This window comes from Manihot esculenta, chromosome 1 (assembly GCF_001659605.2).
Source record: "Manihot esculenta cultivar AM560-2 chromosome 1, M.esculenta_v8, whole genome shotgun sequence".
In the NCBI taxonomy this organism is placed as follows: Eukaryota; Viridiplantae; Streptophyta; class Magnoliopsida; order Malpighiales; family Euphorbiaceae; genus Manihot; species Manihot esculenta.
Genome location: NC_035161.2, coordinates 40,680,750 through 40,708,731, shown reverse-complemented (window position 1 = coordinate 40,708,731; position 27,982 = coordinate 40,680,750). Strand labels below are relative to the sequence as shown.

The 27,982-nt window shown below is 32.8% G+C and overlaps 4 protein-coding genes across 10 annotated transcripts; 2 read left to right on the top strand and 2 right to left on the bottom strand.

The window, feature by feature from the left end:
• On the top strand, positions 1 to 6,078 carry LOC110614647. Of its 4 annotated transcripts, XM_021756262.2 has the most exons (10): positions 1 to 299; positions 398 to 468; positions 1,506 to 1,574; positions 2,357 to 2,512; positions 2,680 to 2,785; positions 3,078 to 3,260; positions 3,629 to 3,794; positions 4,461 to 4,774; positions 5,456 to 5,545; positions 5,799 to 6,078. In XM_021756262.2, the coding sequence occupies exons 3-10, from the start codon at positions 1,560 to 1,562 to the stop codon at positions 5,861 to 5,863; spliced, it is 1,095 nt and encodes a 364-aa protein (XP_021611954.1). In that variant the 5' UTR covers positions 1 to 299; positions 398 to 468; positions 1,506 to 1,559; the 3' UTR covers positions 5,864 to 6,078. The 4 variants fall into 4 exon arrangements, with proteins under 4 accessions (XP_021611954.1, XP_043804916.1, XP_021611947.1 ...); XM_043948981.1 differs by having other exon boundaries at positions 398 to 1,574; XM_021756255.2 differs by having other exon boundaries at positions 1 to 468.
• Positions 6,079 to 11,205: 5,127 nt separating this feature from the next.
• LOC110614632 (cyclic nucleotide-gated ion channel 1) lies at positions 11,206 to 15,204 on the top strand. Of its 3 annotated transcripts, none has more exons than XM_021756228.2 (9): positions 11,206 to 11,360; positions 11,588 to 11,657; positions 12,010 to 12,583; positions 12,663 to 12,875; positions 12,970 to 13,265; positions 13,362 to 13,473; positions 13,846 to 14,082; positions 14,155 to 14,549; positions 14,703 to 15,204. In XM_021756228.2, the coding sequence occupies exons 2-9, from the start codon at positions 11,629 to 11,631 to the stop codon at positions 15,001 to 15,003; spliced, it is 2,157 nt and encodes a 718-aa protein (XP_021611920.1). In that variant the 5' UTR covers positions 11,206 to 11,360; positions 11,588 to 11,628; the 3' UTR covers positions 15,004 to 15,204. The 3 variants fall into 3 exon arrangements, with proteins under 3 accessions (XP_021611920.1, XP_021611936.1, XP_021611926.1); XM_021756244.2 differs by having other exon boundaries at positions 11,245 to 11,397; XM_021756234.2 differs by lacking the exon at positions 11,206 to 11,360 and adding an exon at positions 11,367 to 11,518.
• Positions 15,205 to 15,463: 259 nt separating this feature from the next.
• Positions 15,464 to 15,916, bottom strand: LOC110610992 (non-specific lipid-transfer protein 1). The gene is made up of 2 exons (XM_021751080.1): positions 15,555 to 15,916; positions 15,464 to 15,473 (listed from the first exon to the last, which is right to left on the bottom strand). Exons 1-2 carry the CDS (start codon positions 15,914 to 15,916, stop codon positions 15,464 to 15,466), a joined length of 372 nt encoding a protein of 123 aa, XP_021606772.1.
• A 1,284-nt stretch (positions 15,917 to 17,200) lies between these two features.
• Positions 17,201 to 23,205, bottom strand: LOC110614613 (beclin-1-like protein). Of its 2 annotated transcripts, XM_021756199.2 has the most exons (11): positions 22,802 to 23,205; positions 21,908 to 22,248; positions 21,588 to 21,758; positions 20,925 to 21,049; positions 20,676 to 20,724; positions 20,171 to 20,329; positions 19,321 to 19,406; positions 18,951 to 19,022; positions 18,734 to 18,823; positions 18,229 to 18,378; positions 17,201 to 17,679 (listed from the first exon to the last, which is right to left on the bottom strand). In XM_021756199.2, exons 1-11 carry the CDS (start codon positions 22,938 to 22,940, stop codon positions 17,433 to 17,435), a joined length of 1,629 nt encoding a protein of 542 aa, XP_021611891.1. In that variant the 5' UTR covers positions 22,941 to 23,205; the 3' UTR covers positions 17,201 to 17,432. The 2 variants fall into 2 exon arrangements, with proteins under 2 accessions (XP_021611891.1, XP_043804906.1); XM_043948971.1 differs by lacking the exon at positions 18,734 to 18,823 and having other exon boundaries at positions 22,802 to 23,203.
• Positions 23,206 to 27,982: the final 4,777 nt, after the last annotated feature.

Sequence of the window (27,982 nt, the reverse complement as noted above, 5' to 3'; positions counted from 1 at the left end):
CAAATTTCCTGAGATTTTTCTTTTCATTTATTTTTCCTTTTTCTGTCGTGCTCCTCTTGCAGAGTCTCGTTCTGCTCTCTATAATGTCACCGCAACCCCTTCAACCGCACGCTTATCTCCCAACAAATTTCTATCAGCTCAGCTAGTTTCAGCTCTTGGTCATCAGTTCATGTGCATTCAAAATTCTCCATTCTTTCATCTTTCTTCTGATGTAAATATCTTTTAGCTCTCCCAGGACCTCGCTGCATTCTAGCTCTGCTGGAGAAGTTTTATGGAGACGTTTTAAACCGGCAGTTACTGTTAAGTTTTTTGAGTGCTCGTGTATTTGGTGAATTTCTATTCAATCCTTTTTGAGTATAGCTTGATTTTTGTTGATATTTGTTAATCTGAGCTATAGAGAAGAGTTCTGATCCCTAAATTCGTCGAAATTAAAATTGGCATTTTGGAGAATCGGATATTGGGTTCGAGGTAAAACCGCTTTTCTTTTTTTAGATCTTGCTGTTTATTTGGACACGAGTATCGAAAGTCGATCAATTTTGATTTTATAAAAGGGAAATGAATTCACTCGTTTTCATAACTTATAAATTTATTTGCATCCATGTTGGATTTGGTTTAGTGGGAAAAAGTAAGCTATTTATTTAATAAATTAAAGTGTTGTCAACTATATCATTTTTTAAGAATATTTTTATGCTGAGGCCAGTATAGGACTCTTTAAGTAGCACACTCTGGATAGTGGACTGAGATCTGTTTGATTTCTCTGTGTAGCTCTTAAATATTAAGCTTCTGTGGAGAATTTTTGTATAGCAAGTCCTTGCCAATTTGTGGCATTGAAGGAGGCTGTGGTTGTTTCAAAGCCACCAAGATTAATTTTATGCTGTTGAAAAACATGGACTTCACATTTTATCTATGTCAAGATTATTTTGTCCGCGTAGGAGCAAAGAAATTTTGTTATACCCTGTTTTCCTAGCAACCAAATCGATTACCGTGACAGTTAGATAATTGATGTTGAATTTTGGTGTAAAGTTGGACAATGATCATAAGACAGGTTTTAACTTCTGTTTTTGAAACGCAATTCTCTGGACCTGAGAATTCAATAATGAAGTTCCACTTGATGCAAATTGTTAATCCTTGCGGAATCAATCGTTCATTACTTTGTGTTTGTATGGGTGTGGGAAATGCACGAGTGACCAGACATTTGTTCAATAGAGCACAATATCGCTATTCCTTGTTACTGATGTTTTTTGGTTCAGTGAGAATTATGAGGCATATTTGATCGAGGAACTGGAAGAGTATATGACTTTGCTGAATTAATGTTATGCGAATGCTTCACTGAGTTTGATTCACTTTTGCATGTTTAGAAGTTTATTGCTGTATATCTTGGTTTCCGCTAAATAGCTGAACTTTCGAGTTATTGTTGGATCACTTTTCAGCAAAAACTGCCTCATTCTTGACTGTTATAGAATTGGATGCTTTTATTTTCATTTCAATCAACCATGTGGTCTTAGGTGCAGCGAGCCAATATGAGCTGAAGAGATGCCATCAACCTGCTATCAGCTGGAATGAAGACCTTACAGGTGTGTTATTGTGTGCCCCTACCTCTGTTATATAGTGCTCCACTGTAGGCTATTGACAAATTTATTCTTTCATCAGTGCTTTGTTCTGTTTGTTTCTGGATAGCTAAGCAATTTTTCTTGGCTGGGAAAACATTGAAATCTCAACTTCATTAGGTGCCTTTCTAACACTCCCTTTCCCTCTGTCTCCTCTTATTGCTCTTGAGGAACATCCTTCTTTCTCTTTTTATTTCCTTGTGCATTGATCCCTAAGCTCATTTCAACATTGACCTTGCATTTCTAACAGCTGCCTTCATTTTTCCTTTTCTCTTATACCTAGCCATCATTAAATAAAATTTCTCTTTGCCACATCATACACTACCTTACTAATATTGAACATTAGCAATTATGTGGTGCCTCCAGCACTGTTATTTTTATTGTTGAGCAACATCAGAAGACTGGGAAACCACCGAACCAGTATGGCTATCCAACTCATGACACTTTTTACAGGATCTCAATAAATTTTATGATTGAAGGGGTTCAATAAGCAATCAGAATTTCAGAGGTTTCATTTAGGCCTAAAATCTTTAAATTCCTAAATTAACGTGATGCGGCAAGGAGCGTAATTTGTTCATGTCCGGTTCTGGAACTTGAGCTTCTATAATGTAACAAATTATACTGTCACTTTCGACACTTTCCCCTTTTTTTTTTAATTTTTTCTATTTGCTTCTTCGAAGTAAAACACTACTGTGTGAAAGTTCTGCCACTTATTGGTAAATTGAAGAGAATATTTTATTGGATTACAGAGCACCCAAGAACTACAACCCTCAACCCAAGTTTCACAGGACTCCCAAAGTGACCAACAGAACAATCACACAACAGAGGCTGCTGTAGCAGACTCTGGTTCAGTATCTGCTTCAAGCAATGATAGCCGAAAGGTTTCACGCCAAGATATTGAGCTTGTAAGCTTCATCCTTCATTGATCAATCGTGTTCTTTCTCTTCATTTGCTTTTTTTCATTGTTTCTCTATGTCATTCCCCCCCCCCCCCCTCCCTTCCATACAAAACATTCTCTTAATACTTGATCCTACAAACGATTGATAACAAACTATATTAATGGCTGTTGCAGGTCCAGAATCTTATAGAGCGGTGCTTGCAATTGTACATGAATAGAGATGAGGTGGTCAAAACCCTCTTGACGCGTGCGAGGATTGATCCTGGATTTACAACACTGGGTAGGCTTCTTGAATATTTCACTTGGGCTTTGTCTTTTAGGTGCCTCAAACCACTTGTTTGAACTTGTGCTTGCGTAAGATTTTCCATAAACCCATATCTTGAATTTTTTTTTCCAGCATTAATTAACCATTAACATAATTATTATTCTTGTGGTGATCCATTGATTGTTTGTCTTATTTTCCCTGTTAAATAGTCTAACAATTTCTAGTGACACATTGATCCTAATTTCTCTGTTCAACAAAAGTATCCTACAGTGATATTTCCTTTAATATTCTTCCATTTGTTTCTTAGTATGGCAGAAATTGGAAGAAGAAAATGCAGATTTCTTCAGGGCCTATTATATAAGGCTGAAATTGAAGAAGCAAATTCTCTTATTTAATCATTTGCTTGAACATCAATATCATCTTATGAAGTTTCCTGTGCCTACAAAGGTTCCTTTGGCCCCCATACAAAATGGGATTCATCCCATGCCCGGTAAGTTCAAACTTTCCAAGTGTTTATGGAAACCATTACTCATGTCAGAATAAGAAAATGTAGTGAGTTTGAACATGCCTTTGCATCATGCATTGCTATCAATATCTGCATGCTAAAGTTAAAAATTATTACTATGCTTTGTTTTTTTATTTACCCCTGCATTTTCCATTTGATTCTTTTTGTTTTCCTTTATGTTGGATCAAAACTTCCCTAGATATTGGAAGCACTATCACTTTTCTATTTGTGCTCGGTTGTCTTATTAGCAGAATATCTGTCCGGCCTGAAGGTTCTATGGCTGAGATGATAATATTGCATTGTTTTTTTGTGACCTTGTTATTGTTGTTCAACATCACTCCTTCGCAGTGCAGTTAACAATTTGCCTATGGGTTACCCTGTCATGCAACAACATCCAATGCCAGCACCAGGTCAACCCCATCTTGATACCATGGGTTGTGGAATATCAAGCTGCCATGTGGTTAATGGAGTCCCTGCTCCAGGGAATTTTCATCCCATTCGGATGAATTCTGGGAACAAGTGAGTATTTTTTTTTCACCCCCTCCCAGCTATTCTTCTTGGATTATTTGTGACGGTACTTTTCTGGGTTGCTGCCGCCATACACCCTTCAATAAAATAAAATATAGCCTATGTGTGAAATGTGCTTTTCAGATTACCAAATGCTTTTAGCTGATAAGCAATTTAACTGCTATTTCTATAGTATCATCTTGTTGGTTTTTGCTTAAACCTCAATTAGCAATTACTTAGCTTTTGATCAGTTTTAGTTCCTTTTTCTGTAGTTATTCTTGTATTAGACCTCTCTGCAATACACCATAAAACCTTGCAGGCTGGAGAGAAAGGGATCCTTTTAGCTGGCCCCAACAAGGCTAAAATTGATGATCGGTTGAGTTGTGTTTTAATCTTTGCCTCGTTTATGCTTATGTCTGGATAAGTATTATATAGTACAGTATGTAGTATTATATAGTACAGTATGTATAAAGAGTCATTAAAGAATTTTTTTTTTTTTTTGGCAAATGCATGCTGGTTCCTATAGTATACTCTCTCTTTCAGTGTATTTGATGTGTTCGAATAACTTTGGCGTCAACATGGTCAAAATCATGGAACTTAGAATTATGTACTTGGTTTTCTTGCTCTCATATTAGTTTTAGAAGCTAAAGTTAATAGCTGTTGCACCTATCCATGTAGTTTGGTGATGGAAAGCAATACACCTGATATGGCTCCTGTAGTTCCACTAAGCAGTGCCATGTCATCCATGTCTGATATGCCTGTGAGTCCTACATCGGTGGCATCCAGTGGTCACTTTCCCTTCACTGCATCAGAAATATCAGGAATCGGAGTTGACACATCAGCACTTGATACAGCATTTACATCTGATGTTGCCAGCTCAGTAGGATTGCAGCTTGGACCAGATGCTGGGGCTGGCACCTCGAGATCTTTGGATCAGATTCAGTGGAATTTCAGCCTTTCTGACTTAACAGCTGATTTATCAAACTTGGGAGGTAAACTGCGGATTTTTTTTTTTTGTAAATTCAGTTAAATACCATATACAAGTCGTATTATTATTTAGAAGACCTCCTTTCACATCAAGAAAATGAAGTTGTGCTACTATTTATTTATAATATCTCGTTATGTGTAATAAGAAAGCAGTAATATCTTCTCCGGGAAGGAAATCTGAGGGCCAGCATAAGAGGTTTATGTCATGGAAATTGGAGAGAGAGTTGAAATATCCGAGTTTTGCGTGCTTCTTCACCCCATTTTGTATGAAGAACATTTTATTGTTCATTATTGACACTAATTTTTGAAGTGCTGCTAGATTCAACTCAATCATCAGTTCCAATTAGATTGGAGTCTGTTGCCCTTTCTTTCAGTCTTCTAAGCTTAGGGCTGTGGTTTGCACCAGTTTTGCTAACTATGTCTTAGAACTTCATTAGCTTGAGAATCTGCTATTTCAAAGCAAATTACCAGATTGTCTAGGGGAGTGGAGACGATAAAAATTCAACCACTAATTTATTGTAAATGACTGCAGAAGTTTTGGTTAGTTCTTATGGAAGGGCTATGCTGCTGCCATTTCTTGGAAAAATATCTGACCAATTATAGAATATTCTCATGTTCTTATAATTTTCTATTTTCTAGGGTTTTATTAATGCGTCGCCTTGGAATTGTTTGCTTATTTTTTGCAGATTTGGGAGCCCTAGGAAACTATCCTGGTTCTCCATTTCTGCACTCTGATTCAGAAATTTTGCTTGATTCTCCAGAGCACGACGACATAGGTAATGGGAATTGCATCTATTGTATCTTTCGATTCATACATCGTCTTTCTGTTCCATTGGCTGATGAATGACTGATGAGTGTTCAATAAACATTTGTCTTATTCTTCTATTGATACATTATACCTACTGAAGCCATTCAAAGAAAGAACATAGATTTCTGGAAAAGATACCAAGCCAAATGTTTCTGATTCTCTCTATTTGAGAAAAAAAAAAATTGTTTCTGATTGTAAGTGTAACATTATTGTTGTAACAGTGGAAGATTTTTTTGTGGATTCTGTCCCTGGTCCACCTTCCCAGTCAAATGAAGAGATATCCTAGCCAAGGTGAGGTTCCATACTTTTTTCCGGTCGAAATTGTTACGACAGAATGAATTAGATGAATAAATTAAACATTTTCCGTCCATTCTCTAGGGACATTTATTTATATTTTACAGAACTGTACGTTTATGTTGCATTGACGTATTCTATTAGCATAGGAAATAGTCCTAAGTTGTAATTTTAACCCATAAATAAAATGGTAGAAGTGTAAGCTTATACTTGTTCTTTTCCATCAATAAATTATTTGTGATAACTTGACCATTTGTTTGATTGTTTCATTTTTTTTTAAAAAAAATCAAATAAATTCTTAAAAAAATTATACAACATTTTAATTTTTTAAAATATTTTTTAAATTAAAAATTATTAAAAATTTTCATTCCAAATGAGAGAAATTAAAAAATAAATCAATTTGAATTGAATTATTATAATTTCTTTTATTTTGAACGGATTAATATCTTTTAAATATTTAGAGTCATTTATTTATTTGAAAAAAAATTATAAGAAAGAAAACTTATTTTCTATAATTTAATTGCAATTTGAAAAAAAGGGAAGGTATTAATAAATTTATATATTGTGAAGTTAATAAAATTTGAAAATTAATTTTTTTAAAAGAAAGAGATTATTAATTTTTTTAAAAAATATTTTTTATTAATTAATTTTTTTCTTAATCCTTTAAATATCAGAAATTTTTTAAAAACATAAGAGAAATTTTACGTAGTTGAGTAAGTTTTTTGTTAAGAGAAAAATATTTCTCCCTTTTTATTTTTTCTCTTTGTCTGCTAATGACGTGTAACGGTTTCATATTAGACAGTCATTTAATTCTGCCGGCGTGCGTGAGGGCAGGATTGCAAAGTGACTGGACTTACTGTATTTTTCGTGTCACATCATCAGGCTGAGTGTAGTGAGTGGGCCTGAGTTTTTGCGTGATTCGATCTACTCTACGGGCCTGAATTGGGGCTTTGAAACTGGACTGTCTTTGGAGGCTCGGTCTCATACTGAGTTAATAAAATCCAGCGGTTATCAATTTGAAATATGAGTGAGATTATAGTCACTTATAATACTTCTGCCTTTAAATTTTAGGACCTCCTCTCTCTATATACTTCGATATATATACATATCCTCGCTGCAAAAATCTTAAAAACCTCTGAAAAGGATTACATCACACATGTCTGTGCTTATGCTAATTTTCTGTGTGTTAAAAACGACACTAACTATTGTAGCCGCTGAAAGATGACACCCGTGAGATAAAGTTTCCAAGTGCCAGAGTGCTTGTGTTGCTATTGATATGAACAACCCTTGAAGAATGCTCGTTATGGAACGTATTTCAAATGATACAATGATGGAACTCATTTGGGATTAGTACGTTGGTAAATGGTAATGATTGAAATCGCGAAGGAATTAAGACAAAAATAAGAATTGATCGTTTCAGATAAGCCGGCAGCCAATGCCATAACCAAACAATGTTCACAATTGCAGGGGCAGCTCTGTATAACAAAAAGATATTAAAAATTAATTTATAATTTAATTTAATTTATTTTAACCACAAAAATATTTAAATATTTTTTAACCGACACTTAAATAACATTTTTTTAGAGAACATCAAACCGAACCAATACAAGCATGTTGTTATGGGAAACTTCTGCTTACTAATCCAAGTAAAAAAATTTGCTTTTCAAAGAAAAATCCAATTAAATTGATAATCGAGCAAGAATACCAAATTTTAAAAGCGGCAATTGAATTCTAAACTTCTAGTCGGCACATAATGTGGCTGCAAAGGACGAGATGAGAATTGGCATGTAGATAGCTAGGGATGTAAACGGGTAGGGTACCCGTAAAATTGAGAGTACCAAAATCCGAACCCGATTATATATACAATTTCCGAACTCGTCCCAAACCCATTTAATATTTTAATTTTATTATTCGAACCCGTCCCAAACCTGTTTAACAATATCCGCACAATACCCGAACCCGATACAAACCAGCAACTCAGCAAATAATTTTTTTAATTCAATTCAATGACAAAACCAAATAAACTATCTAACAGTTGCACAACCCAGTAGGAGGAGAAATGTTCAATGACAAGAACCAGCAACTCAGCAACCCAGCAAATAATGATTTATAATCAAATAATTAGATTAATTGTCCATAAATTTTAAAAATCAACAGTATTACATTAATCAAATAGCAAATAATTAGATTTTTTAACATATCTAAATAATCAGATTAATAGTTCATAAATTATAAAATTCTTTAAGAACATACACATAAAAGATCTTGAAACCTGAAGAGAGTTATAGTCAAAGCAGATGTCGCCGATTGAGGAGAGAAGGGTTGTCTCTAGCGTCTGTGAAGTGCGGGGAGAGAAGCGTAAATCGAAAAGAGTAGATTTCACTCGACTGGGGAGAGAGAAGGAGATATCGCCGACGCCGACCGGGCAGAGGGAAGAGTTGTCTTCAACTGGAAAGTCGGAGATGTCGCCTCTGGAGAGAGAGAAGGAGATATTGCTGACGGGGGAGAGAGAAGATTTATCGTCGACTGGGGAGAGAAAGGAGATGTCGCCGGTGACGACTGGGCTGCCGCAGTCGTCAGTGAAGTGGGGGAGAGGCGTGACTGAGAACTATGGGAAGGGAAGCGAGGGAGAGAGAGAGACGTAGACGAAGAGAGGAAAGAGTAAAATGAAAAAATAAATTAGGGATTAGGGTTAGTTTTGTTAGTATAGTTTGTAATACCCAGCTGAAGTCCGGCATCGGAATTCTGCTTTCCGGTGGGATCCGGGATGTCGGAAGACTCTAGAAGGGTGAGAGTGATGTTTTTCTAACATGTTTTACTATGTTTCATAGTTTTAAAGCTTAAGGAACTGAGTTTTTGAATGAGAGTATAGAGTACAGAGTACAGAGTACAGAGATAGTGTATGCACAGGTTAAGCATTGGTTCAGAAAAGAGTTTTTATTTTCACAGAAAATGTATGATCATATATGAGATTGACAGATACACAGAGCGTATAGCAGGCTTGCTACGGGTTCTGGCGGCCTTAAGCCGACTTGAATCCTAGCGCCGGTGACGGTCCATTTTGGGATCGTTACATAGTTAATCGGGTTCGGGTAACGGGTATCCGATCACCTAATCCCGAACCCTACCCGAATCCGAGACGGGTAAAATTTTTCAAATCCGAATCCGCCCAAATCCGTTTTGTAAAAACCCAAATCCGTCCTAATAGGGTTTGGGCGGATCGGGTACCCGTGAAAATCCGCTCGCCTGCCATCCCTATAGATAGATAGCTGTTATCCGGTTAATTAATAAGAAAAACTAGTCATCTGACCTTAGTTATTTTTATATCTTTCTTTTCTAACCTGTGCAGTGAAGTTGTATCATAAGGCCATTTCAGGGGAGTTTTTTTTTTTTTAATTAAATAAATTCCGGAATCACCCTAGTAGACCACCAACTTCAGCGGATGGATAAACCCTTTACCCCAGTAAAATTTACCCATCTCATTCTTCTTTTTTTGTTCGTGTTATGCAATTTCATTGTGGTCCTGATTTCAGTGTGTAAGACTCTTAGATATTTTTATTGTTCCAGCTGTAGACTTAAATTTTTTTTTTCTCGAATTGTGCTTTGCTTTCTGATCCAATAATAAGCATGGCTTATTACTTCACATCAACTGAACAACAGTTCCTCTTCTAATAAATGCGAAAAACCATTCTTATCTCTAAGTCCCTATCTATTTGCAAAGCCTTGAATCCTATTGGAGGTTTCAACTCCTGGATGTCTATTTATTGCCTATATCTCACTCAATTATATGTTCAAAAAGTTCCTTTAGAAAAAAAAAAAAGGGTAATTTCATTCTGATAATTGCATAAGTAGGGTCTGCCACGGTTCTCCATATAATCCTGTTGTATATTCCATCCCTTGAAAAATTTATAATTTCAACAAATAATATGCACAATATTCTTTTTTTTTTTTCTCAGAATGCATAATATTTTATTATATGACTAATATAAGTTAAAAGTTGTATCTATTTAATAAAAATTTAATGAGACAAATAATAATATGTGACCGAATTATATCGCTCTTTTCAAATCTAATAATCATTTTTAATTTATAATATAAATGGTAGATTTTGAATTTTTATTTACTTTTAAATAAATTACATTTAGATCAAAATATACAAAATTGACCTCAATAATTAATATTTGTCCGCTTATTCATTTAGCCAATTTCTTCCGATAATCTAATGTGTCAGTTCAATTTATAAAAATACGAAGAAGATAATTTTAAAAAAATGAATAAATATGAATGCTTTAGAATAAAAACGATGTATGTTAAAATATTTTTTTAAAAAAAATAATTCTGTTACTAAAAATAATAATCGACCAAACAATAAGATATACTATTTAAAAAGACAGAAAAAAGAGATTTTAGCAAGAATATGTGTTTCTTCGTTCGCTTGTCTTTGAATCCATCTACCAATAATATTAATCCTTTAACTTAATAATCTAATACACTTTTGAATAATAATCCCAAAATTTTGAAAAGTCTATAGAATTAGATTTAAGATAAAATAATAAAGTTTGAGAATTAGTAAAAATATAATTCGAACCAAAAAAATTATTTTGTAATCAATTAAAAACCTTCTTAAATGCAAGTATACCACTCTTGAGGCACAATTAAACTCTTGAAAATAGCACCATCAGTTCAATCTTGAAATTAAATTTAGTTCAAATTAAATACTGAAATAAAAATTATAACAGACCATCTATGAAGAGATGTATGATAAAACATTATTCATTAAAACAACTCAAAATAATGAGTTTCAAATTTTAAAAAAAATGAAATTATTTATACAATTTACCACATATATATTTATTTTACATTTAGCTATATCTTGATTAAAAAAAGTCAAGAAATTTAAATAAATTATTTTTTTCATCTTTAATAGCATTTAAAATTTATATAAAACATATTGTGTTATATTAAAGAAAAAAAAATTGAATTCAAGACATTCAAAATCAAGCGTTGCGTCATTGGCTATCAAATTAAGAGGCTTTGCTTAAATGAACAGTCTATGAACTACTTAAGAAAAAAAAAACGAAGGAAAAAAAATATTAGCATTAGCAAAAGCATGGAATAGTAAAAAGAGCTAAAAGCCATTTTTGTGGATAAAAAAGCATTTAAAAGAAGGAAAAGAAAGGAGACGATGCCCGATTATAATATATGGGCGGGCCCACAAAAATATTAATTGCAAAAAACAAAAGCCCCCAAATTCCCACACATTGCTGCTATTGGTCAACTAATAAAAAAATAAAATAGAAAAAGACATTATCAGCCCTATTTCTTGGAGGGTCACCACCTGGGCTCGCTTTTCCCCGGACCATTCCGTCGGAAACGCACTCTATAACTGCCGTTCGAGACTCTGTACCTGTCCACGAACTTTCTTCAGTGGACCAAATCTCTTCTTCAAATTCAATCATTTAACAATTCCCTCTCCTTCATCATCCTCTGTAAATCTCTCTCTCTCTCTCACACACACAAAATTAGGTTCTGGTTTTCTCTTACTCTGTTTTCACTACAGTGCTACGCTGCCGTTTCCTGTTTCATGCGAGAATTTTTCTTTATTGTTTTGGTTTCTCATATTTTCTTAGCGCCCAAACAGGAAAATGTGATTTCCCCACTTTTTCTTCGCATATTTAAACTCCAAATTCACGCGATAATACATTTTCTATTGCAGGTTTGGCATTTAGACCGAGCGCAAGTAACTAGTTCAAAGTCATGAACATCAAGGGAAATAAATTTGTGAGGTTGGTTAGTATACTTGAGTTAAATAACTATAAGATAATTTATGACTGTTAAGAATGACTTGTTAATTCATCAAACAATACTATTTTCTTGTTTTGACTTCATGAATCAACATAATTGGCTTTGAATTGCTGGAACAGTGTGTAGCTTTTCGTCTTCATCCCCTGGGTGCAGTAACTGCATGATCAAGTGTATAGAGAGTTGAGAGCAACTTAAAATGCATATCACTTCTGATTCACGATATATTGGAGTGTTTTCAAGAACAAAACCTTTTTAATTCTCGATTGCACATCACTTTCAACTTTTTCATGTACTCAACCACTGCAAATTTCTGAGCTTTTTTCTTTTATTCAGTTTTGAAGACTGGAAATCAGAGAAATCCTATAGTTCAGAGCGGCAATACTCCATTGATGATGGATTTTATGGAAGAAAAGTGAAACCAACTGCAAACGTGGTTTGGGATGGTATCCATCGTTTCTGGGAGAGAAGTTCTGACAAGTTCAGAAGCCTAAGAATACCATCAAGCTTCCACTCTGGTGGTGCTCATCCAGCGAAAGAATTAGGCACAGGAAAGAAAATTCTTGATCCACATGGTTCATTTCTCCAGAAGTGGAACAAAATATTTGTGCTTGCCTGCGTCGTTGCTGTGTACGTAGATCCCTTGTTCTTTTACATCCCGGTGATTGATGGCAACAACAAATGCCTTGATTTGGACAAAGCATTGGAAACTACTGCTTGTGTTCTTCGAACCTTCATTGATGCGTTTTATATACTTCGTATTATTTTTCAATTCCGAACGGGGTTTATTGCCCCTTCTTCTCGTGTATTTGGAAGAGGAGAGCTGGTTGAGGATCCTGTCATTGTCGCTAAAAGATACATGACTTCCAACTTTATCATTGATGCTCTATCAATTCTTCCACTCCCTCAGGTAATTTGTCCCTTTTCTTGCTTGCTCCAACTATGGATGTTGCCTTCAGCAATTTAAGGTAATTTGTCGTTTTGCTCAGGTGGTAGTTTTAATCATCATTCCCAGCTTGCAAGGTCCCGTTTCATTAATTGCTAAGGACGCATTGAAGTTTGTTATTTTATCCCAATATGTGCCTAGATTAATCAGAATCTACCCGCTGTTCAAAGAAGTAACTTGTAATTCTGGAATACTTACCGAAACGGCATGGGCTGGAGCTGCTTATAATCTCTTCCTCTATATGCTAGCCAGTCATGTGAGTTTGATTCGATGCTTTGAAACTGCAATAATTGACACAATTCCAATATTCACTGTGGATTTTCTGATCAACAAAAATTGTTCTATACCAGATAATTGGAGCCTACTGGTACTTGTTCTCAATAGAGCGCGAGCATAGGTGCTGGCGTATGGTCTGTAAGGCTCCTCGATGTAATACCACAGACTTGTACTGTGGAGAACGCCGTTATGCAAACTTGAGCGCATTTCTGAAAGATTCATGCCCTTCTATCCAGCCTGATGAAATTAAAAATTCAACTGCCTTCAACTTTGGAATATTCACTGATGCTCTAGAATCTGGTATAGTGGAATCATGGGATTTTCCAAGGAAACTCTTCTACTGCTTTTGGTGGGGTCTACGTAATCTTAGGTTCGTAATGTACCATTTTCGTTTGTTCATTTGCTATCTGCATGAATCTTTCTTGAATTAATCATCCTCCTGTTTTCCTTGACCTTCCTTTTACAGCGCTCTGGGCCAGAACCTCCAGACAAGCACTTATGTCGGGGAGATTATATTTGCTGTCTTCATATGCATTTCTGGCCTGGTTTTATTTTCGCTGCTTATCGGCAATATGCAGGTCATACTTGATTTTCTTATTTCAGTGCTTTTCAGATTTATTCTTTTAAGCCTATGCAATGATATATTATTTACGACTGTTCATCTAGGTCTCGTGCATAAGCTGCTAAGTTTTATCTACATGGACTCCTTGTTATGGAAATTCTTTAGATGTCTACTATTTTAGCCTCCTGGATGCTAAATGAAGTCATTTTAATTAATAAATTTTATTTTTTAAATTAAATCTAAATAATGAAAAATAAATTATGTTGTAGGAAAATATTTTTCAATGTTTTCCACCGAAAATGTTTACTAAAACACAAGTTATTTTCCACGAGTTTTAGACACTTCCACATCCTTTAAGATGACGATGCATAGCTTTCTTGTTGCACAGAAATATCTGCAATCGACGACTGTTAGAATAGAGGAAATGAGAGTGAAAAGGCGAGATGCAGAGCGGTGGATGGCCCATCGTATGCTCCCTGAGGACCTGAGGGAGCGGATTAGGAGATATGAACAATACAAATGGCAGGAAACGAGAGGTGTGGAGGAGAGGACTCTAATCCGTACTCTTCCAAAAGATCTCAGAAGGGATATAAATCGCCATCTTTGCTTTAATCTAATCATGAGAGTGAGTGCGCTCCTCTGTCTTGTAAGTTAAAATTGATCAAACAATTAGCTAAAACATTCACCAATCCTCTAGGTGCCAATGTTTGCAAAAATGGATGGGCAAATATTGGATGCAATATGCGATCGTCTCAAGCCAGCCCTTTACACAAAGGATAGTTTCATTGTTCGCGAGGGGGATCCTGTTGATGAGATGCTTTTCATCATGCGAGGTGATCTAGTGAGTGTGACCACAAATGGTGGAAGAACTGGCTTTTTCAATGCTGTTTATCTCAAGGGTGGTGACTTCTGTGGCGAATCTCTTCTTACATGGGCCTTGGATCCCCATCCATCTTCACATTTCCCTATCTCAACTAGAACTGTACAAGCTCTAACGGAGGTTGAAGCCTTTGCTTTAGTAGCTGAAGACTTGAAATCTGTTGCCTCCCAGTTTCGCCGTCTTCATCACAAGGATATCCAGCACACATTCAGGTGAGTCTCGATATGTCGTTTCCATTGGGATTTCTTCTGTGGTTAAATTTTAGATTAACGTCGCTACCAGAATTACTAATGACTATACTTTCATAGAAATTTAACGTTGTGTGATGACATATTTATGTGATTACTCATTCATCTTGGTTCCAGGTTCTTCTCTGTGCAATGGAGAACATGGGCGGCATGCTTCATACAAGCAGCTTGGCGGCGTTACTGTAGGAAGAAGCAAGCCAAATGCCTACGCCAAGCAGAAGGCAGACTGCAAGACACTTTGGCAAATGAAGCCGTAACAACAACTAGCTTTGGTGCTACAATGTATGCATCGCAATTTGCTGCCAATGCATTAAGAAATCTTAGGCAAAATGGGGGACACACTTCTAGATTGCCACAGAGATTAGCATTGATGCCTGAGAAGCCAGCTGAGCCTGATTTTTCTGCCCCCAATCTCTAGATACTTGAGAACTACTCTTAACTGAGTTTATCCTATCGATTTTTTTCATGTATTGCAAGCTTAACGCAGATGTACATTAGGCGTGATAATATCATGATTGTAAGCTTCAATTCAATGTATCTTCCACTAGCTTGATTACATAGTTTGTTGGGATTTTCTGGATGAGCAAACTGTTCATAAATAAAACAATTTGTTAAGACAGTTTTTAGTTGCAAATTTAAAATATAGCAGGAATTGAGTTTTTTAGCCAGTGTGAGGTTCAATCATTTTTCGGCGTGACGAAACCAAAATAGACAGATCAAATTCTTAACAACTATAAGAAGCTTATTGCAGCAAAAAGCTGAAATATTCGGACATTAGTATGAATTTGACATTTGCTTAATTTATTGTACGCTTATTTTGTATTTCAGGAGAACTTTTCCTGCAACATTATTTTCTCCACAAGCAGCAACCCCGAAGCTTAAAGAAACCTGCAATAACAGTTGATCAATTATCATTGATTTATTTATACACATGAGAGAGAGAGAGAGAGAGAGAGAGAGAGAGAATACTTGGTGCAGTCGGTGGTGGGTGTAATCGGAGGAATATCGATGGGCAATCCACATTGCTTGGGAAGTGCAGAAATGCGAGCAGGATCATATTTTATGTTTGACAAGGTTTGCTTAAGACAGTCGCACAAAGCTTCCCTATCGGCCTTGGATTTGACGGTGCCAACAACTGAGTTCATCCCATCACAACAAGTGGGTGAAGGCTTGTCTGCTTTGTCCTGTATATAATCCAGGCATGGAGTTAAGGACGTAATCACTGCACTGCAATTAATATCAAGTACAGTTTCAGACACAGCTGGCTTTGAAACAAGTAAGAGTAGGATTAACAACCCAGCTAGGCGAGTCATGGCCTCTGCCCTTGACATGGTTCACTATCAAAAATATGCTATCAACTTCAAATCTTGGTGGCCGTCGTGGCTTACAGAATGAGAATTAGGGAATTTATAAGGGTGGAGAAGCTTTGTTTGCTGCGGCTTCTTTTCTTATCACGAGGGGCTTGTGACTTGTGAATTGTTGGAATTGTCTTCGTCCATGACTGACTATATAACAAGCAACTCCAACGCATGAGAGCTTGCATCTAAATATTGAAAAGTAAATTTATTATATGTAATATTAAATATTTTATATTGAACAAATATTTATTATAAATAAATTTCAATTAAATATAAATATTATATATTAAAGTAATTTATTATGTATTTATGTTAACTTTTTAATATATGAAAAATTATACTTTATATAACAATATTAAATAAAATGAAAAATTATGTCTTAATTTATAAAGTTTGTTTTATATTTTAATTTTTTTTTATTAATCTATGTATAAAAAAATGAAAATGAGAAATAAATAATGAAATTAAAAAAAAGATATTATTGAAATAAAAAAATATATATATATTAAGAACTATTTTATTAGTCAAAAAAATTTAGAGATTATATTGTAATTTAATGTTATTTTTTTATATTCAATTTAATTTTTTTTTATTATAATTGTTACACATTAAAAATATTTGATTTTGTGATTTAAAATTTAAAGGTTTGAATATAAATATGATATTTTGTGATTACACGCATTGTATCCTCGCAAAAGGATATGCATGTCACAATGTGATAATCGTATCAACTTGTTAATGGGCCTATTTTTCATGTTCGGAAGGTAAACACCATCATTTGCTTGTAGAAAAACGAATTGAAAGATCACATTATGAAATTGGAACTCGCCATTTGTGCAGGCCGAAATGAAATTGGGTTCCTGAGCAACTATCTAAATTGTCCAAGTTCAGGTTACTGTTTGTGCCCTACCCAAAAGGAACCATCTAGATTACACAGGCTAGGCTCTCAGGAAATGAAACCCGGAATGCAGTTTCAATATTGAAAAAAATAATAATAAATGTTTACGGTAATTATTATTCATAATTAAATAATTAAATTAAATTTGTATAAATATATTAATAAAATATATAATCTTTTAAATATATTATATTTATTATATAATATTAAATATATTATATTAAATAAATATTTATTATAAATAAATTTCTATTGTATATAATATCACATATAAATAATATATATTAAATTATTTCACATATAATTTACCATTAACTTATATAAATTTAATTTGTCATTTTAACTAAAATTAAAACAAATTGAAAAAAATTAACTTTCGATATAAATGTGAATCACAGTTTGGATTTTTTTATCCTACCCTTTCGGCAAATATACAAAAGATCAACGTATAGATGAAAATGTTTCCCATTCCAATCTAGTGTGAAAAATAAATCCAGATAAAGATGTGACGAGGATTACTTAAACTTGCTTAATTTCTATTCACAAGTTAGCATCTTTTGCATATATTGCAATTCTCCATGATGGCTTTCACTATTTTGGTATGTGTCGAGATTCAGACTTGGAATCAGCACCACGCTTTGTGTACAAAGAGCTTACAGCTGGAACTTCGACACGTGAAGACACCATTGCATTAAGAGGCTGAAAGTTTGTATTTCCAATAAACCAATAGAGAGCCCATTTCAAATTGCAGAGTGTGTACTTGAGAGCTTTGGTCCAATTCTCCTGCTTATTGAAACTCTGGGTAATAGAGTGGTTTTCTACTTTGTCAACCTCAATCCTGCAAAATTTATTTGACGATGACTATTAGAAGCTCGCATTAACCCTTACTTTAAACAATCCAAATTCTCTAAAAGGAACGCAAACCTCTGGTGCCTTTCCTAGTACAATTGAGAATGTTAATGTAACAGATTAACGTACCTCTCAACTGTTTATTTGAGAAATATAATCTTCTCCACAGGAAAGGTTTAATAAAAACACAAGGCAACAGCCAAATATTTTCAAAGCACACAAAAAAGTAACTGCAAGACATAGAAGCAATCAAATAATCAATGACAATTTGGAGATTGAGCGAATTCTAGTCCAACCTAAAATCCAAGCAATTTTCACTACCCACTTCAAGACTTGTGTTGTCTGCTAGCTCGTAAACAGTTTCACACTACTACCCACAGACGTTTACCCCATTATTATTAGACCTTACATATTAGTTATAATAAAAGATATTAGTTGGACATTTATCCCAATTATAATAAAAGACCGAGTCAGCAAACACATAATATAACTAATATGAAGGTCCTCCACATATATTTCTTAAAGGCAACAAACTTACTTGTATGGAAGTTTGAACCGTTTCTCAGGTGGAATGTTGTTTTCTTGATCCTTCAAGTATGCAAATTCAGCAAAGTCCTTGAGGCATGTCAAGAACAATGTCATTGCTTTGTCATAGCGAGTACTCCAAAATAAGTTCACTGGACCAAACCTGAGAAGTACATGTATGATATATGTAACATGTTAGTCCACAAGATCCAGCAGCAAGTTGAACGAAAAAAAGGCAGATGCACGATCATGCACTTCTAATCTGACTTTTCCCAACAAAAATATCAAGGGAAAGAGGATATGTTCCCAGCCATTATTATGCCCTTAGCAGCAGCGACTGAAGAATATATTAGCAGGGATAGGTGGGTAGTCAGTTAGAAGGAGGTTGATTAGTTAGAAGTTGCTATTTAGCTAGGAATCGTTACGTGATTTGTTAGTACCCAATGATAGTAGAGTTAAAATGAATATTCATGGACCGAGTTGTAATCAGGATGAATTAAATGCAACAAAAAACTAACAATCTGCTCTTTTCTTCAAATTCTGTTTCTATCTTCTTTCTCCATCTCTGTCTCTCTCTCATTTCTTCCTCTTTTCCTTCACTTTCCTTCCTACCAAACCAAACAGGAATTGGGACCAAGGCCCGAGTACTTTGAGCAAGTTAACACATTTCAGTCCATTTACCAAGTCAAAATTACAGATATTGCATTCCACCTCAAAGGGGTAGTCCATACTTACAAATCATAAACACTGTTGTTGGTGTCCATAATTCGTGGGTAGCTCCCCATAGGAAGCATTTTAATTCGATATCTGAAAATTAAGGACAAACTATCAGATAAATATTATTGACGACTTTGAGAGTATGACCTTGACTTAGAGATACAAACAAACCCTTTGCTTTACAAACCAAAAAACTAATTCTTTTCTCATAAAGGAGCTTGTGTGAAGAAATTCAGGGACTTCAACAAGAGTGGCAAAAATGCAGACCGACCTATATATCAATTTTTTTGGCACACTTGAGCTTGATATCAAGAAGGATCATAATACATTACTTATATCAAGAAATTATAGAAAATACACATATGGATGCCTCATAGGTAAAGGATACTGAAATTTTGGCTTGAAATATTGACACATTGTGTGGAGGAGAAGACAAGCTTGGCCCCAGGCAGCATTTATCTCATCCCATTCAACCTGCACATTTGCACAACCTCATAAGAAATAACAATGAAAATCACAAATGGTTTTCAATTTTATCAAGTCCAAGAAAAGGAACTTCAAAAGAAGATTGTGAGAATAAGATGAATGTGAAAACTAGGAAGTCAATCCATCCCCCTATCTTGTTTGCAGTAGTACAAACTAAAGAGGCCCGAAGAACAAATTAAAATGTCAATGCACATGACTATAAAGTATAAACATGAATAATAAGTAAAATACGAAAAGGTATCAACTTAAACATCTTGTTAAAGAAGTATTTGCTGCATGTGATTAAACCAAGAGGTTATTTTATTGGACTATTCTTCTTTTGTCATGAATCCCGACCAGGATTTCTTGATACAACCAGCCAAACTGATCACTGTCCTTTCTGTCCCCCATTCCCCTTCTTCTACTGGCTGATCAAGGACAATATGACAACAGAAATCAACAGCATTATCTTTGCATATCATGCGTTAATGTAGTTCCCTGGCAGTATCTGTAAATATGTAAATTGAACTACATCCCCATGCCATATACCTTCTTAAAAGATAAAATTTTGCCAAGTATGCATGAAGTCTTCAACTTTTACCCTTGTAGACTAGAATGTCTTGTTGGTTGAACAGACAGGGCCTTTCTTGACAAATTTCAAGTGCTTTCCATTTAAGGAAGATGGAGAAAGGTAGAATATCAATCACATCCACCAACCATGGGTGATTATTAGAAAGCAAGAAAAAAAGAGAGTTGTAAGCTTGTTGCTTTACCGGAATTTTAGGAAGTCTTCCAAGTCGGAAATTGTTTATAGTTCCAAATTCTCCATCGTGATGGATGGGGAAGGCATCATTAAGTACATTAGTTTGCTTCAACAACTCCAAATGTGCTTGTGAAACTTCAATTTTTGCTAGAATTGCATCTCTCTCTTCCTGTTGACCAGGAGATTTTTGTCAATGCTTAAAATACAGTAAAGGGAGTAACCGTATGAAAATGCAATTCAGAAAAGAATGACTAATTCCCATAAAACTCAGAATTGACTAATTCCCATAACTTTTCTAAATTTGTCACTAGAAAGATCATATAAAAGTGACATCCACATACTAGTTTGTTCATCCATAAAAACATCTAACTACAAAGTTAGGATCAAAATGCCTAAAATATATAACCCATAAAAAATGAGGAACTTTATGGACGACTATGCATTCAATGCAGTTAGCTTGGAAGAAAATAAAATTGCAAAAAAAATAATAAATAAATAAAAAATCAGCAACACACCTGATGTGAAATCAACTGAAACTGAAAATTATTGAATTCCTGCCAATACCTGTTACATGTTAAATTCAAAAAACATAAACAACCAACCACCAGGATGGCAGGACCTCAAAGTTGTAAGAAATATTGCATATTCCAGTGAAACACATATTGGTGAATTATAAATCACTTAGTAGATAGTTTGGAGAACAAAAATCCGGTCACAGATGTGCAAGCAAGAACATGACAAATGCTTCTATGGAGGGAACTTACCGCTCTTCCAACTCTTTAAAGCGGACAGATTTTAACTCCAGTTCCTTCAGTTCGGCATTAACTTCTGCATTTTGTTTCTCTATTTCCTCAATTGCTGCTTCAAGTTTCCTCTCTTCTTCTTCAATCTTAAAGAGAAATGGAAATAAGCATATCAAATTTTGACCTCAGTCAGAAAATATTACAATGATGATATTAAGTCTGAAGCCAAGACACCACAGAGTACAATAAATATGCACCACCCAAAAGTTGTAAACACAAACAGAATAATTTCTGTGATTCATTCATAATTTGTAACACAATTTATAATTAACTTCAACAGCCAGTGACACAGTTAGCATCTCAACTTATTCACCCATTGTGGCTTCATAATAAGAATAGTATTATGACCATAAGGGGGGTACCCTAGGTTTTCGCAACATAGAGTCGTATCTTACTCATCCTTTCCATAATTCATACACTAAATGATTGAACCTCAATCTAAACTATCGTTGCATGTAGAACGGCCTGCTCTGCCGGCCCATCAAAGAAAAGAGAAGGCAGAAATCAATAAAATAAATATTAGAATATCCACATCCCAGCTGGAGATAGCAACTAGATTTATAACCCCTTCAATTCTAACATGTTTAAAGATGAACAAATCAATCTCTATTGCTAAGCATGCACCTTCAGTTTCTCTTTAAGAAAATCAGCCTCACTAAGAACATCTCGGGTTTCCCCCTCCAAACGTTGAAGGCAGGCTTCATATGCTTCAATATCTCTGTTTACATCTTCAACCTCCTTGTCAAGTTTATCAGACAGCACCCTCATACACTCGAGGCATAAAGGTTGCTCCACCTGAAGTGCAAAATGAAACGCACTATCATAGGGATCATGATTTGCAAACCTTAATTAAGCACTTCAAAGTGGCTAGTAGAGTCTAACAAGCATTTAAAAACTAAAAACAAAATAACAAAACATAATAAAATATACTTGATAAGTTATACCTGTGTCTGGGATGTAGCAATCTCAAAGGCTCGCTTCAGGACAGTTATGGTAGAGTGAAACCCAGCATTGTTGGGCTGCAACTGACCATTCGGTCCTCCTTCTAAAGATGGCAAATGAGTCCCACCTCCATCAGATGCAGGCTCAGATTTATATACAACTACAAAAGACTCTTCCATGGCCTTTCCAGACTGGCCCATATCAGGCTGAACAGCTCCATTTCGAGGACGTGGAGGAACTCCCTGCGCTTGGGGTCTTTGTTTCGGTAACACAACAAAAGAATTGTCCATTCGCGTTGAGCCTAGCACACTGTTAGCCCCATGCATTGAGAAACCCTGCATCGCTGAAAGTATAACACGGTAATCAGAGAAACATGTGATTCCCATCACTTAAAATGTAAGGTTACTGCACAGTTTTACCAGACAAAACATCCTACACGGATATCACATAAAATAACCGTTGAAGAAAAAAAAACTCCAGAAAAGAGAATCTTAAACTTCTAAAGCATATAAATAAACTCGCTGCAAGTGAAAACAGTTTAGTTTTTACAATTCATAGATACGGTGACAAAGTCACAACTTCCCGTTAAAAGATGTAGTTGAGAAAACATTTCAACCATCTGAACGTGGAATCTCAGTTAGCATGCAGACTCGAAAAAGCAACTAAAATCCAATTTCAGGCTAAAATTGACATTAGAAATATAAAGCAATGGATGATTTCATATAAAATAAAATTGGAAGAGGCAATCGAAGAACAGGTTTCAGTAATCAATAGGTGCAAATTTGGAGAAGCAAGTCATAAATTTCACAAGATATTAACAACGACTGAATAACGGCGAGGAGCATGACTAATAAAAAAAGGTGAAAAAAGAAAAAGAACAGAAAGAAAAGTCTAACCAGAGCGAGAGGTGGAATCGTTCATGAACTTGTCGGCGTAGGAGTCGACGCCGGAGATGCAAAGGGAGTGGCGGCAGTTCTGGCACACCCATCGAGGAAGATTCGGATCCACGGGGAAGGTTCGACCCTTATCGGCCATATTTTCGTCCTTCACAAGTATAGATTCATTCGATTGCTGTAATGGAGAAATCTTTGTGACAAGGCAAAGGACCACTATCTTCTATTCTTGGGGGAATTCTTTGCTGAGCTCACAGAAGATCGTAACAGTTTGGTTTTCTTAAAACTCTTGTTTGTGTTCTTTAATCCCCTCACCGTGGGATTTTGGGGATACGCAAAAGGGTTCGGATCTGGTTCCTCCCCGATTTCCCGTCGTGGATCCTATCCAAGTCAACGTGACGCGACGGAGAAAAACATAACAATTTTTTTTTAAATGACACTGAATTTATATTTAAAGTAAATTTGCTAATATTAATTTATTACTGTATTATTTGTTTTAATTTATTTATTTGCTCTTTATTTTTTATCATTACATTATATTTATCTAATCATAGGAGTCGTTATAAGTACGTTCTACAAGAACAAAAATATTTTATTTTATGAAATATAAAAATATATTAAAAGTGAATTTTAAAAAAAATAAACATAAAAATATTTTCTTTTAGTAAATTTAAAGTTTATAAAAGCGTATATTTTTTATAAAATTTATTAACTTTGATTTTAAATGAAATTTTTAAAACAATCGGAGATTTGTAATTTTTATAAATTTTGAATTTAAATTTAAGATAAATTAAGGTTTTTTTGTTATAAAATTTTTGAAAATTTATCTTTTTTTCCTTTTACTGTACAAATCTCTTTCAAATTGAAAGCAAAAAAGCAACCGAATAAGGAATTGAGTTACCAATAGAGTTGATTCTTTATCATGATTGGCATGAGTTAATAAGCAAAACTAGGAGATCCAATCAAAATTCTGTAACATGAATCGATTAGAACTTGAGAGCAGCTGAATAGGCAACTAGAAATTGTGCATTGGGCTGCATTAGATTTGTGTTACTCCAATATTTTTATTTTTCCTACTTAAATTTAATTCAATTGATTTTCTTTTTAATAATTTTCATTTTTTTTTAAATTTTGCATGATTTTGAAAGAATTCATTTCTTTATAAAATAAACTACAACAAATGGATAGTTTATGATATACGAAAAGGTCAGCACTTACCCTCAAGAAGAAAAAAAAAACTTATTTTTAATGGAGTTGTACCTTAAGAACGTGAATCCATGATAATGAATAACTTATCAGTATTGTGGTTGTGATGCATTATTGATGAAGCCTGCATCATCAATTGGTTATGGTTTTATATTTTGCCATAAAATACCCTATTGTTGTGATAGGTTCTCGGCATGGAAAGGTTCAAGAATGAACTACATGCTCGTAGGCTCAAAGGTAGGGATACTTAGCCGGAGCGCCTTTTCTTTTAAAAGCTACTCTCTTGGATATGCTGCTTGCCAAGAAATGAATTATGCTGTAAGGGATCTTTTTAATTCAAATGTATAGTTTGTAAATCCCATCAGTTTATTTCGTTGTTTGTGCTTGTAATATTGTTTTAAAAAAAAAACTTGCGATTTTTCATGTCATGAATCCTGTAATGTGTATTTTATATCTCTTATTTTGAAATTTTCAGTCACTTGAATACGTTTTTATCTGTCATGTATCATGTAATATATATTTTATATCTCTAATTTTGAAATTTTTAGTCACTTGAATATGTTTATGAAAAATCTCGAGATTTTGAAATATTTACTGTTTTAGAGTTGCTGAAACCGCCGAGTTCTCAATATTGTTCGTCTTAAATCAACAGTCACATTCTTCACCAACAGGAAAATACCATATTAGCCGAAGATCACCCTGAAGTTCACTGGAGAAGCCTTCATCATGTTGAATTGGCTTGGAAATAGGATTGGCAATTTAATAGTAATCCAGCTTGATGGGACGGTGAATTGGCACGTAGAAGAGGTAGCTAAAACTGAGGTGGTAGAATTTCCAAGATAATCGATTGGGGTAAAGCGAAGCTCTACAAACTGGGTTGGCTTCTGATAAGCTGCAATAACAAAAGAGAACTTGAGAGATGCTTAGGGGTCTACTTAGGAAGCAGCTGTTTGAGTCATAAACTTGTATGTCTTCTGTGACATAACTGATCCCCAGGAACAACATGCAAGAAAATCTCCAGAATGTGGAAGTTCTATATATGTTTTTGCTCTGATTGTTGCGATATGGATTGAAACCTGGATAACCACAGTATTGGAAAATTGGATAGAGATAGATTTGGCCATGATCCGAATGGTCCTGTATTGAATTGTTCTCATTCAAAAAAAAAAGGGTTTCTTTTTTATAATAATTATAGTGGTTACCTTTAATTTTTTTATAGAAATTAATTATCGGATATATATAAATATAATATTATGAAATTTATGTATAATAATGTGTAGAATATTAATAATATTACAGTTTTAAAATTTTCAATTTGGGGTCAAAACTAGAGTTATAGGCATAGCTGTCTTTAAACCAAACTATTTCGAAACCGTTTGTAATTGAAATTGGTGGAACTGGGAAGCCTATTTAACCGGGTTCTAGCTTGAAATCATGTCAAAATCAGCCTGCAACTAGGAGTATACAGGGTTATCATCCTTGCTGCCACTGGGGATTGGGCAATATCTCGAGACATTGGTAATAGAAACCGGAAAGGAGAAAGAAAAGAGAATAAGAGTGTTTTTAGTTAAAAAAATATATTATTTTTTTAAAAAATATTTAAAAAATTTAAAAACTTATTCATTTTAACTTTTTTATTTTAATTGAAATTTTTTTTATATTTTATAGATTTTATAAACAAAAAAAGGAAAAACATTTATATGAATGTGTTTAGGGGTGTGCTCAATTTGTGAGAGCTTTAAATCGAATTGAAAAATCATAATGAATTGAATTGAAATTAAAAAAATGAATAATATAGAAATTGAATCGTATTAAATTAAATTTATTTAAATATTTAAATTTAATTTTTTATTTAAAATTGAATTGAAACTATATCAAATCCATATCAAACTCAATCATTAAAAAATTAATTTATATATATATATTTTAAATAATTTATAGTAATTCTATATTTTTAATATATAATTTCAATAATATATTTTATATATAATACAATTTTAATAAAATTACATACATGCAATTATAAACCATTTTATTTATCCAATTTAATTAATTAATTATAATTTATTGTGTTTAAATAAATTATATATATATAATATAATATACACTAATATAAAATACATTATTAAAATATAAATTATTAAAATAATTATATATATATACTTATAATTATTATTATTATCTATATATAATATAATAATATAAAATTATTATATTTTTTAGTCACTAATCAATTACTAAATATTTATAATGGTATAATTTAATTATAATTCAAAAAAATAGTATAATTTAATTAATTTTATTAGTTAATTAAAATTCACTATGTATATATATATATTATCTCAATATTAATAGAATTATATTAATAAAATATAATTACTAAAATAATTATATATTAGAATTATATTAATAAAATATAATTACTAAAATAATTATATATTAATTGATATATGTATGTATATTTAGTTATAATTGTTATTAATAACTATATATATTATATAATTATTATTATGTATTTTAATCATTAATTAATTATTAAAGATTTATAAAAATATAATTCAATTAATTTAATTTATTAATTATATTTTATTTTATTTAAATAAATTATATTATATATTATCTTCACAATAGTAGAATTTATATTAATAAAATATAAATTATTAAAATCAATTATATATATATCTATATATATATAATGGTTAACTAGATTATATATATAATTTGATAAAATTATAAATAAATTAAATTAAAATAATTATAATTATTTTAAAAATACTATTAAATTAAACTATATAATTTTAAATATTATGTAACGTTAGATAAAATTAAGTAGTTTTATTATAAAAAAATAAAAAAACTAAATAAATTTACAATATATCAAAAAAATGATAAAATCTCGTGTAGTTAAAATTTATTTTTTATAAAAATATTGCAATAAAATTTTTAAAAATTCTATTAGATTTCTTTTATTTTTTTTAAAATTTAAAAATTATAATAAAAATATTATATTATATTTAATTATTTAGTTTCGTGATATATTTTAAATAAAAATATTATATAATCATGAAATTTTGTTAATTTGATTTAAATAATAAAAATATTTAATTATTCATTAAGTTTAAATTTTATTATAAAAATTTAAAATTATATTAAAACTGAAATCAAAATAAGAATCGGTACTAAAATTAAATTAAAATAAAAAATATATAAAACCATATTAAAATTGTACTAAAATTTAGTTATAATTTTGATTTAAAAAAAAATTAAAAAACTGATTTTCGATTTTCGATTCCTGCACAGAACCGTCACGGAATTGAAACTGCTAACCCTAATTGTTTTTTATATATTTTTCATTATATTAGAAGATTAAAAAAATTCAAAATGAAAAATACAGGACTCCATTAATGAATAATTTTATACGAAGAAAATATAATTTTTAATAATTATATTTATATATTTAAGTATATATAAAATTTTCTTTTTATTTTAAATTAATATAAAATATATGATTTTTTATTTTAAATTAATATAAAAATTAAGATGTAGAGTAAAATAAAAAATATATTTTTTAAAAAATTAATAATAATTTAAACATATTTTTCTAGTTTTTCAGTAGAAAATAATTTTTAATATTACATAAAATAAAAAAAATTCTCAATTTTTTGTGAAGAATAAAATAAAAAATGAAATAAAAAATAAAAAATTATTTCTTATAACTAAGCACACCCTAAAATTTTCAGGTTGCATGATGTTGTGAAATGGAGCTTATTATTATTATTATTATTATTATTATTATTATTATTATTTTGTCAACAACGGTTTAGGCTTTATTATAATAATAAAGGTTTCTAAAGTCATCTTGTGAGCTATGGCTAGTACTCAAACATTTGCTTTTAGTTTAGCCGAAAAGGCCATAACTAATTATGCGAGTGATGACAAAGAAGCCTTTGAATGCCACAAGGACATAAGAGCATGACT

Excerpts from the sequence above, each read along its gene's own strand:
- LOC110610992 (XM_021751080.1), bottom strand. The coding sequence starts at position 15,916 with ATGTCAAGGGCAGAGGCCATGACTCGCCTAGCTGGGTTGTTAATCCTA.
- LOC110614632 (XM_021756228.2), top strand. The coding sequence starts at position 11,629 with ATGAACATCAAGGGAAATAAATTTGTGAG. Across the intron at positions 13,266-13,361 it reads TGGGGTCTACGTAATCTTAG|CGCTCTGGGCCAGAACCTCC; the intron begins GTTCGTAATGTA and ends TTCCTTTTACAG. Across the intron at positions 13,474-13,845 it reads TGCTTATCGGCAATATGCAG|AAATATCTGCAATCGACGAC; the intron begins GTCATACTTGAT and ends CTTGTTGCACAG.
- LOC110614613 (XM_021756199.2), bottom strand. The coding sequence starts at position 22,940 with ATGGCCGATAAGGGTCGAACCTTCCCCGTGGATCCGAATCTTCCTCGA. Across the intron at positions 21,050-21,587 it reads TTCTTAAAGAGAAACTGAAG|ATTGAAGAAGAAGAGAGGAA; the intron begins GTGCATGCTTAG and ends TTTCTCTTTAAG. Across the intron at positions 19,407-20,170 it reads GAAGACTTCCTAAAATTCCG|GTTGAATGGGATGAGATAAA; the intron begins GTAAAGCAACAA and ends GCAAATGTGCAG.
- LOC110614647 (XM_021756262.2), top strand. Across the intron at positions 2,786-3,077 it reads TCCTGGATTTACAACACTGG|TATGGCAGAAATTGGAAGAA; the intron begins GTAGGCTTCTTG and ends TTTGTTTCTTAG. Across the intron at positions 3,795-4,460 it reads CGGATGAATTCTGGGAACAA|TTTGGTGATGGAAAGCAATA; the intron begins GTGAGTATTTTT and ends CTATCCATGTAG.